General features: G+C 45.7%; 1 protein-coding gene across 1 annotated transcript in view; it reads left to right on the top strand.

The window, feature by feature from the left end:
- Positions 1 to 9890, top strand: part of TRPM8 (transient receptor potential cation channel subfamily M member 8) — a 58076-nt gene extending 48186 nt beyond the window's left edge. The window contains exons 22-26 of the mRNA XM_005429225.2: positions 3853 to 4043; positions 5727 to 5826; positions 7100 to 7133; positions 8418 to 8504; positions 9822 to 9890. Of these exons, the coding sequence (XP_005429282.2) occupies positions 3853 to 4043; positions 5727 to 5826; positions 7100 to 7133; positions 8418 to 8468 (376 nt within the window). The 3' untranslated portion in view covers positions 8469 to 8504; positions 9822 to 9890. The remainder of the gene's footprint in view (positions 1 to 3852; positions 4044 to 5726; positions 5827 to 7099; positions 7134 to 8417; positions 8505 to 9821) is intronic.
- The last annotated feature ends 1523 nt before the right edge of the window (positions 9891 to 11413 follow it).

Below are 11413 nucleotides of genomic sequence, written 5' to 3'. Positions count from 1 at the left end.
AAAAAAAAAAAAAAAGTCAGGGGATCTTTAGGATTTTCTGTGGCTCCTGTTACTATTTAGTATGACCACCTGGGCCTTGTGTTATATTTAAGAGGACTGTGATTGTCCCTACAGCAGCCTAACAATGCCATTATCTCCCAAAGCTGTTCTACACGGTGGGGTCAGTTAAAAACCATGACAAAGAAATTATGGAAACACGTTTTCCAAAGCAATTGTTCAGTCAGCTGTAACTTAGTCCTTGTTGCCTCAGGGCAGTGGAGCAGCCACTGTGGTGGCTTCATAGGGCTGTGGGAGTAGCTCCAGGTACAAATTTCCTTGCTGCTAATAGCTTTAAGGGTAAGAGCAAAAATGAGCAGGGCTGATGCATGTCAGGAAGGAAGGGTGTAAACAGAGTGTGCCTTAACCATCTCTGTCACCTGTCATTAGATGGGGGAGGCCATGGGGCCCTGCATAGCTGTGCTCTGCTTTCCAATTACTCACCTTCCACTCTCCATTTCAATGTTTCTGTGTGGTTTTACCTGATTTCTGCATGATTCACCCAAGGCTTCTCTTTGTTTTCTTCTGCTGTCTCCATCAGGCTTCACTCTGATGAAAGCTCTTGGTATTCCGGGAGAGTAATTTTCTGTTTGGACTACATAGTTTTTACGCTGAGGCTCATCCACATTTTCACAGTTAGCAGGAATCTAGGACCCAAAATTATTATGCTGCAGAGGATGGTAAGATTCTGGCAGCTATTCAAGAGAGTCTAAATAAATGATGTGACACTTTTTTTCCCCCTTCCCTCTTAAGAGCAAAATCACCACGTTCTGATGATGGCAGCAAGTTAAATCTGCTAAAGAAGATGAATTAAGATTTAAATGGGATCTAATTAAGAGCAGGGCATTTTTCTGTGTCAAGAGAGAGAATAAGGATCAGGCTGAAGAACGTTTCAGTGGTATTTCTGTTGCTCCCATGAGTATTCCCCAATAAGACAGCGATGATAGAGGGTACATGGGGAGGATTTTGGTTCTCCACTGCATCCATCACATGAGTACCTGAGGAAGATGGTGGTGAGGATCCTCTCACACAGTGCTAGAAATTCATGAGACGCCATTGGCCAGAGTGTCTGTGCTGTAAATGCTGGTTGGAAGCCATCCAGAGTGGCATTTCCAGAAGCTTTCATCTCACAGGGATGAGGTGAGCCACAGTCCTTTTTACCTGGTTCTGGCTTTTGTGGAGCCTGTCTTAATGCCAGGGAGATATCCTGTATCCCAAAACATGCCTTGCTTTTATGGTTGCATAAATATTTTTGAAGTTCTCTTAATGGGAGTGGTCAGTTATTACCATGTGTGTTGGTGAAACACAAAAGGAGGAGCAAAAAGCCATCCATGTGTGGCCTGCAACAAACCTGCAGTGGGGCACTGATTGATGCCTGTTGTCCCTTTTCAGATGATAGATGTCTTCTTCTTCCTCTTCCTCTTTGCTGTGTGGATGGTGGCCTTTGGTGTGGCCAGGCAAGGCATCCTGAGGAAGAACGAGCACCGCTGGGAGTGGATCTTCCGCTCGGTCATCTACGAGCCCTACCTGGCCATGTTTGGCCAGTACCCTGATGATATTGATGGTATTTACCTTCTGGGGGGGTCTCTCATGGCTGGGTCAAAGGTTCTGTCCCCCTAGAGGTCATCCAACCCTGTGCTGACCCCTTGCCTCCAAGTCTAAAGGGGAGCAGGGATGGAGGGATGAGGGCAGGAGCTGGGGCTGGGCTCTTGGTTTGGAAAGCCAGGTGTCTGCTAAGGAAGGCAGGAGCCTCCCCTGAAATGGAAAATGTAAACCCTCCCCCCTTTTCTGAATTGCTACAAATTTTAAATTAAGGGGCTCTCAGGCAAAAAATATGGGAGCAGGGAATAACAGTTCTTTAATAGGGAAGAAAAAAAAAAGATAAACAATGCAGTAAATTAAACACTGACAGAGTCAGAACACTTCCTGCCACCCTGTGGGTCAGCAGTCCCATTGGAATTGTGGCTGCAGCCCTCCTGGAGTGTCAGGGGTGGTTCTGTTGGAGCAGGGATCCTTTAGAAGGGTATAGTCTTCCTCTGAAGGTCCAGTGGAAGAGGTAACTGCTGTTCCTCTGGGAAACCCAGCAGAGAAAAGCCCCGCTGGTGTCCCAGAATCTCCAGACTATATCCATGTAGGAATGCTTGGCTCTCCCCTCTGGGCAGAGCATCTCCCAGTGGGATGCTGTAGTTCTTATCAGCCATGCAGTGACATTCAATAGCTGTTATCAGCAGATGTTCTCTCCAGACAACTGCCATACAGATGGCAAACAGAACACAATTTGCTTGGCAAGCCAGGACAGCCCAGCAGACCAGGAGCTCACTGTTTGCTCTCCCCTCTCTCTCTGAGGTACCACCTACAACTTTGACCACTGCACCTTTTCTGGGAACGAGTCCAAGCCCCTGTGCGTGGAGCTGGATGCCAACAACCAGCCCCGCTTCCCTGAGTGGATCACCATTCCCCTGGTGTGCATTTACATGCTCTCCACCAACATCCTCCTGGTCAACCTGCTCGTGGCCATGTTCGGGTGCGTACCCCAGGAGCCTTCCCGGCCATCCCTGCACTGGCATTTCCCTGGGAAAGGGAGTGCACTGCTGGAAAACAGCAGGAGGCCATCCCTTGCCTCTGCATCTGTCACTGCAGCCTGGGGGAGCTGGTGCAGTGTCCTGGGGAGGGATTGCTGCCTGTCCTTGGCCTCCATCTCTGAGCATCCTCTGCACTGTGGGTGTGGTGGGAACCCCCGTGGGTCACACAGGGGGTGATGCTGGGTCAGGGCCTTGCCAAGTGTGAGCTGCTGCCCCAGTGACCTTGCCAGAGTGAGTAAATGAGTTGTTCTCACTCTTCAGGACACTGTGGTTTTATTAACCTGAACTTGCTCCTGTGGTTGATGCTTTGCTGGGTTCATACAGTGCTTTGTGCCATGGGTTTGATCCATACCTGGAGTGTCCTTAATACCTCTACTAAAAAGGTGCTTTTAAGGAGCTTTTAAATTTCTTGTTAGTGTTCTAGTTTTAGATTTGGGTTCTTTTGGGTTTATTTCCCTAAGAAGGGAGTTATCTGCTCACTTAATAAGACACAAATATCTTGTGAAGAAGCATCCTGTTCTTTTGTGTCTAGGCTAGAAGAAGATTGCTTAGAGCTGAGGTAGTGAAAGTACATGAAGCATTTTCTTCCCATTCAGATTTTTTCCATTTTATTTGTAACACCAAGGGTTTTTTTTCCTACTGTCTTAATTCCACCCATTTGCAAATTACTGATGAAGGAGAACAAGATTTTCTTCCCATTCAGATTTTTTCCATCTTATTTGTAACACCAAGGGGTTTTTTCCTACTGTCTTAGTTCCACCCATTTGCAAATTACTGACGAAGGAGAACAAACTAAATAACCTCCTTGTCAATAAAAATTATCACCTCCAGAATGACTGGGGCCCCTAACATTGGAAGGACATGGAGCTGCTGGAAGGAGTCCAGAGGAGATTTTCCAAGGGCTGGAGCCAGGCTGGGAGAGCTGAGGGTGCTCACCTGGAGAGGAGAAGGCTCCAGAAAGATCTCAGAGCCCCTTCCAGGGCTGTGGCTGCCCCTGGCAGTGTCCAAGGCCAGGTTGGATGGGGCTTGGAGCAACCTGGGATGGTGGAAGTGTCCCTGCCCATGGCAGGGATGGATTGGGATGAGCTTTATGGTCACTCCCAAGCCAAACCTCTCTGGGATTCTGTGACAATAAAACCATGCCCTGGTACAGTAGAGGAATGCTCTGTTCTTGCCTCTGCTGCAGCTCTTTGGTGAATAACTCATGCTGGGTGTGTTCTCTCTCTCCCATCAGCTACACAGTTGGATCAGTGCAGGAGAATAATGACCAGGTGTGGAAGTTCCAGCGTTTTTTCCTGGTGCAGGAATACTGCAGTCGCCTGACCATCCCCTTCCCCTTTGTCATCTTTGCCTACATATACATGGTGCTGAGGAAATGCTTCAAGTGCTGCTGGAACAAGGAAAGCAAAGAGCCATCCATTTGTTGTGAGTTGGATTTTTCCCTGTTGCCCAAGGAACCTTGGATTTTGCCCTTGTTGTCCAATGCAGCAGGTGCATTGCAGCTCCTCCATGGCATCCTGTGCTGATTCCAGGCATTTTGTGCTGTGCTGGGAAATTTCCCAGGGCCATGTTGACCTCTGTCATGCAAATCCACTGTGCTGCTGGAAATCTCTTCAGTAAGATTCAAGTCTTCAAGTGAGATTTATCCAGTGCTCTCTTGTCCAAGCCATTTTGATGTAGAATTGCTTTGTGTGTGTAAATCATTAAGACTTCAGATTAATCCTAACTCTTTAAGGCTGCCTGTGCTGTTTCTCAGCTTTGCAAGGTTTTTTGTAATTCATTCTGCTTGCTAGGGAGAGACTGAAAGAGAATAAACAGTTTCCATGTAGCCAAATGAGCAAACCACCTCAAAAATGTGGCAAGTCAGTTCTTGAGCTATTTCTCCTTTAATTTCTCTGTCAGAGGACACAGATAGGAATTGTTTTAACAAGCTTTCCCCCCAGCTCTCCAGCAAATGTAGTGTTTTCTCAGCTGAGAGAGCATTAGTTGAGTTAATTGACAGGCTTGTTCCTATCCATCAGCAACCTGCCTGCTGCCCTGCAGCAGAAGCTGGATTTGTTACCAGTTTAGGAGGAAGAGCATGCTTTGGGCTGTAAAATTGCTTAGCACTAAATCATTTTGGCTGTCCAAATTGCTGTGTGGATTTCTTGCTGGGGAAGCTGTTGGATGGCAGAAATTCCTGCTCAAATGATGCACAGTGCATGTTGCAGCTCTGAAAGAATGGGAGAGTTAATTAGAGCCAGAAAATGATTGTGGTTTTGCTGATGATAGGAACTGAGAACTGCGTGGAGGAAGCACATTGATGTGTTGACTGTTGTAAAATCCTGCCTTCCCCATTTAACTCTTAAGGAAATGGTTGGGATTTGGGTGCTTAAATGATTGTTGGAATGTGGGAGAACAGCTGAGGGGTGTGTGAGCTCAGAGGAGCACTGGGTGGAAGAAAGGGACTTCAGCCCTGGGCTTCTTTTGTCTCAGTTAATTTTATTTTTTTTTTATTTAAACCCTTGTGTGTCCTATTGGAACAGGATAAAATGCTGAAGTATTACCCTGGAGGGCTTTGATGCCTCAAAGTGGGCTCCTCTGTATCAACTCTTGAATTTACAGCACCACCACAAAATGTTTCTTAGAGAAGACAGTTCTTCATCATTCTGGAGGGTTTCAGTTCAATGAAAAATCCTACACTGTGGTTCTTAGAAGTGTTACTCTTATTGACCCAATATGGGATAATGTAGAAACAAATGGAAAGCTCAAATCCAGATGGGAACTTGCTAGAATGTCCTGTACCTGTGTTAACCAAGACCCAAAGAACTCCAAAAAGATTTTTGGAGCTTGTAAGGTTGAGGAGGTGGGGGGTGTTTTGTGTTTGTTTGTCTGGTTTTGGGTTTTATGTTTGCTCATATTTTGTATTTTTAAGTGACTCTGGTTGCCAGGAGCATTCAGTGCAAGGTGTTGGTGTCACATCTGTCAGGAGAGGGCAGTGGGGCTGCGAGTGCTCAGGATGTGGGGAAGGGAATCATTAACCTCAGAATGCACACACTGACCCAGCCTTTTTGCACCTTGGCTTTGGAAAGACAAATTAAGTGTTTTTTCTTCAAATACATTTCCCAGGCTCAAGAAATGAGGACAATGAAATCCTGGCATGGGAAGCTGTCATGAAGGAAAATTACCTCGTCAAAATCAACACAAAAGCAAATGATTCATCAGAAGAGTAAGCCTGCCCATCTTTGTCTTCATTCTCTTAATTTTCTCTTGAACATTCCTAGTGAAGGCAAGTTTTCAGCAGCTCTAAAATGTTTACAAACTAATGAGTAAGTAAACAAACTCAGCATAAACATGCTTTTAATTTCTAAAGTGAAATGGTGCTTTTTTGTCTGCTGCAGAGAAGAAAATGTCTTCCCATGGTGTTTTGAGATGTCATCATGGGAAGCAGTGCCAGAGCTGAGTCTTGTTTGTAGCATTAGTTTAGGTTGGACATCAGGAAAAAATTTTTTATGGAAAGGGTTGTCCAGCCCTGGAACAGACTGCCCAGGGCAGTGGTGGCACTCCCACCTCGGGGTGGGGATTTCAAAGCTGTGTGGATGTGGCACTTGGGGACACAGTTAGTGGTGGAATTGGTTGGATTCAATCTTTTCCAACCCAGATAATTCCATGATTATACATTTATTCTATTCTATTCTATTCATTATATAATATTATATTATTATTTTATTGTATATATTGTATTATATATTCTTAGCAGAGAATGTTCCGAGAATTCAGAATTCAGAGATTCCAGAGAATCTGGAATCTCAGACATTCCCACAGCAGTAATCCAGATGGAGAGGTGTACTTAGTTTGGAAGACTTCTGAGGAGGGGAAGATGGCCTTTAGAATCATGATATTTGGGATTTGGACACTTAGACTTGGATATTTCTTTGACTGCCAGCTCATGGAAACATTATCTTTGGGATCTGTCTCACTGTTTTCAGAGTAATAGTACAAGAGAAAAAAGAAACAGAAAGAAAGCAAGAAAACAGAACACTGCTAGAGAGCAAAACCTGCTTTTTTAACCTGATTGCTTAACTTTGCTAACTTCTGGCAGCCTGAGTATTTCCCTTAATCAGAGAGAGTTGATAGGAATGGGCAAGAAAAACCAGACCCTTCCTATCCATGGGCATGAACATTGCTGTCCACAAATAAATGTTTAGGTTAACACTACCCAGAGACACACAGCATTGGATAAGAAGCCAAACAAATACCAAAACCATCTCCTCGGTACTGGAAGCAAAAGTGTCTTGAGAAGGAAAATGGAATAGCATCCTACTAATAATAATAATGTGCATGTTAGTTCATTCACTTGTACTAAAAATGATGCCAGTCATGTGCAGCCCTGCCTGCTTTGGAGGATAGAGCCCTGGGGGGAGGCGGGGTGGGGTAATTAGCCAAGTTTTCCTTGGTTTCCAGACTGATCCCTTTGCTCCGTGTTCTCCTTCTGCTTCTAGGATGCTGCATCGATTTAGACAGCTGGATGCCAAGGTACTTCTGTCCCAGACTGCTCCGGGGAATGTGATTCTCTCTGGTGAAGCACGGGGTGTGCCATGGCAAGGAAAATGAGCCTCCCAGAGTCGTGTGCAGTCTTTGTCACTGTCACCAGGGCCCCATTTTAATTGGGCTATTTTACTGTGCTGTTTGATTCCACAGACAGGAATGTGTAGGGTGTGTAGTGATTAGGACAAGAGGGAATGGTTTTGAACACAGAGCAGGATTAGATGGGATAATGGGAAGAAATTCTTGGCTGTGAGGGTGGGCAGGCCCTGGCACAGGGTGCCCAGAGCAGCTGTGGCTGCCCCTGGATCCCTGGAAGTGCCCAAGGCCAGGTTGGATGGGGCTTGGAGCAGCCTGTGTCCTGCCCACAGCAGGGGTTGCACACAATGAGCTGTCAGGTCCCTCCCAAGCCACAAGAGCTTCATATTGTGCAGGAAAATGAAACAGAAAGACACTTGCTTAGTGCTGGAGGAGTGTTTCTCAGTATTCCTTGTGGGGTGGAATAAAATAGAAGTAATTTCCACCTTCAACTGCAACATTCAGCTGTGTAACAGGCCCATGAAACACCAATGGGAAGAAGGGGTGTCACACACTGGACATGTCCCCTTCCCAAAGGTGCCTGTCAAGTTTAGCTTTGGGTGCTGTTGGCATGGGGTAATTAAGCAATAGAAAGCTACCAATCTACCAGAGAGCACATTATGAGAATTGCCATACAAATACTCTTTTTATGACTGTGATGCTGAAAAGACCTTCACAATGGGTGTTTTCTGAGGCTTGACTGAATTATCTATTTAGCCTCTGAAGTGTGGAGCGGCTTTAGTACAAAGCACAGACTTTTGAGAAGTTCACAGGTGAAAAGAGCCACATATACTTCAGAGTACCTATTTTGGTTGCTGTCAAATAATTTAGATTACAAAATGATAGTTTGCTTCCCAAGACTGAAATGGAAGGGGTGAGCGAGTCTGTGGCTAGTGATGCTGCTCTTGAAACTCAAAGGAGATCTTCCTAACCTTAATTCTCTCCTGAAAAGAAATACACATCTCTTGCTTCCCTCTTCTGGTAACTGCTGGTTAACTCACTGAAATACAGAGGCATCAGGGATTGCTGCATTAATTGCCCTGATGAACACTGTCATTGGGAGTGTCCTCTTGAAGCACTCTTGCATTTGGTGCAATATTTGAAGAGGCAATTACTCATTACTTCCATTTCTCATTAGCACTGCTTTCCTTCAGCTAGATGGACTTCACAAAAATAACCCCCTTCTTTTTTTTAAAGCTCTCTGATTTGAAAGGCCTTCTGAAAGAGATTTCCAGTAAAATTAAATGAGTGCAGCTGAAATCCAAGAGCAGCTACTGGAGCAGGGTAAGCTCTCTTTAAATCCATTTTCTGCCTTGAAAAAGCCTACCAGCATTTGTGGTGTTCTATTGGTGTGTCTTTGGAAGAAGAGCTAGTGTTAATTGTTGATATTTCTATTCATATTGTCTGATACTGGGAAAGAAAGGAGACCTGAATTCTGTTCCTCATTTGTGTTTGTCTTTCTGAAAAAATATAATTTTCCATCTGGGGTTCCCATCAATTTTTGGCACTGTTTAAAACACCTTGTTTTGCTCACTTGCCTTTAAAAAACTGTGACTAACCCAAGGTTATTTTACTTGTCTTTGTGTTGGAGGGCCTCTAGAAAATGCAGGGCTGCTGTGCTAGATCCTTTACCCTTGGTACCTTTTAACTCTGAAGAGCAGGCAACCCAAATAGAAAAGACAGAAGTGAGGGCAGGAGTAAGGCTTATTTTTCCATTATCAAAGTGGGGCATTAGGCTGGATCACTGTAACCTTCCTGTGTCCTGTACAATAAGCTGCAGTGTGAGGAGCTGACCCAAAGCCTCTGGTCCAGCTGAGTGTCTGGTCATCAGCTTTGCGTCCTTTCACCTCCAGTTTTAAGGAAGAATTGGCTTGGATCCCACAGTGGGATGTGAAAGGCAGACAGAACACTGATGGATGCAGAGAACACTGTCATCTTTAGAGACGGCAGGTTAAGAAGTGTAACTGTTGAATGGGATAATCTGGAACAACTTGATCAGCCTGGACATTAGGGCCTGGCTCCTTCTTCCACAGAGTGGTTTTGTCCAGGCGAACTTAAACCTGTGCCAAACATTCTCCAGTTAGCTCACCGTTTTCCTGGGAAAACTGAATATTCACTTGACCTAAGTTCCATTTAGTCATGAATGACTTGCAACCCCCTAATAAAATCTACAAGGATCACCAGTTCCTGGGCTAGTTCTAGGAGGTGCTGGACTCCAAGCTGCCTAAAAAACAGGCTGTAGAATAGTGGAGCTCTGGAGGCCATTTAGGCCAGCACAGATCAAAGGGAGCTGCAGTGTGGCTGGAAAACAGGCTGTAATTAGATACAGTGGGGCACAAGGCTCAGTAGCTTATGACAGAGCTTGTGGAAAGGGATCTCTCATTACAGATGATAGTGCCTTCAGAAGAATCCTAGAATCCCAGAATGGTTTGGGTTGGAAGGGACCTTAAAGCTCATCCAGTTCCACCCTCTGCCATGGGCAGGGACATCCTCCCCTGGACAAGGCATCCAAGTCACCTGAGCTGATGTGGAAAGGATGAAAGCAAAGCCTTGAGGTGGGCTGGGAGCTCTACTCTCCAATTCTTTCTGTTGCTCACACAGGTACCAATTCATGAAGAATAATTGCTCGGAGCTGGCAGTAACCCCCAAGCAGATGGCAACAGAGGCACCAGACTGTCAATGTCTCAGCAGGAGTCAGCAGGATTTCCTTGCTATTTTTATTTTTGTTGATCAAACATCCCTTTCTGCTTGTTGCAAGGTTCTGGGGAAACAGGAGACGACTGCTTATCTCCTGACATGATTCCTGCATTACCCAAACTCTTCTCATCTGCCCTAATGTCCAGTGGCAGCAATTAGTCCTTGTAAGCTGCTGTTGCAAAGCACTCCTATTTCCAAGAGTTCTGCTACTGTTGCCAAAATCCCTTTGCTTTTCCATTTCACTCAAAGAGACCTGTGCATGGGTTTTCTTCAAGCACTAATTGCTTGTCTGAATTAATCCATCTCCCTTCCATTCCATCCTGTAGTATCTGGATCTTGCTTTTTCCTTGCACGGGCTGTCTGTCAGACCTGCTGGAGTCTGGAATGCTGGTGTGCCAGAATGCAATGGATTTTGGCATCATCCCCCCGAGGAAAACCTTTGGTCCAACCCTATTTCAGACTGTACAGGAACATTGTGGACTTGGTCCCACCCTACCTGAAACCTTTCAGCACTGCAGAAGTTCAGCTATTACGGCCCTGCATGGGAGAGACATTAATTCATCTAGGAAGTGATTCCAAAGGCTTTGTGGGCAATCCTTGCTTGGTTTCATTAGTGAAAATTTTTATCTTGGGAACGTTGGAACTCACTTGACTTTTCCAACGTGTGTTTGCCGATGTTTGCATCTGGAAATGGAGAAGAGATTGTTGGAGCCTTTAAACAGACCAATGCTCGATATGGTGAGGTGGCGCTTTGTGCTTTCTGTCTAAAATAGCAGCTCAATTCTGTTACATTTGTTTGGTACAACTGAGAGCACAGCCAGCTGAAGGCACTACAAATAGCATTTATTTATATGGCAAAGCATTGTATCAATCTTCCTTCCCAGGGTCTAGGAATCATGGAATCATAGACTCACCAGAGGAAAGGACCTGAAAGGATCACAGAGTCCAACCCCTGGCCCTGCACAGACAGCCCAACAATCCCACCCTGGGAGCACTGTTCAAATGTTCCTTGGGCTCTGGCAGCCTGGGGCTGTGCCCATTCCCTGGGGAGCCTGGGCAGTGCCAGCACCCTCTGGGGAAGAGCCTTTCCCTGATATTCACCCTAAAACCCTTCTGACATAGCTCCAGCCATTCCCTGGGTCCTGTCACTGTCACAGAGAGCAGAGATCAGTGCCGAGATTGCAGCTGTCCCTCAGGAGGAAGATGCAGGCCATGCTGAGACCTCCTCCCTCTCTCTCCTCCTCCTCCTCCTCTCCAAGCTGAACAAGCCAACTGACCTCAGCTGTTCCTCATACAGCTTCCCCTCCTGTCCCCTCATCATCTTCATGCCCCTCTTTGGATACTCTTTGCTAGCTTTATATCCTTATGGTATGTTCAGAGAGGTTGCTGCTCTTCTCTCCCTGCATCTCCTGACCCAGCTGTACTGTATGCTGTGCATGACACCATCCTGGGGGATCCAGCACTAACAACAGCACTGGTATCTGTTTACATGGGGA

The sequence above is a fragment of the Geospiza fortis genome, unplaced genomic scaffold (genome assembly GCF_000277835.1).
Source record: "Geospiza fortis unplaced genomic scaffold, GeoFor_1.0 scaffold179, whole genome shotgun sequence".
NCBI classification, from domain to species: domain Eukaryota; kingdom Metazoa; phylum Chordata; class Aves; order Passeriformes; family Thraupidae; genus Geospiza; species Geospiza fortis.
Note: the sequence above shows the minus strand (reverse complement) of the source record. Positions and strands in the feature narration are given on the sequence as shown.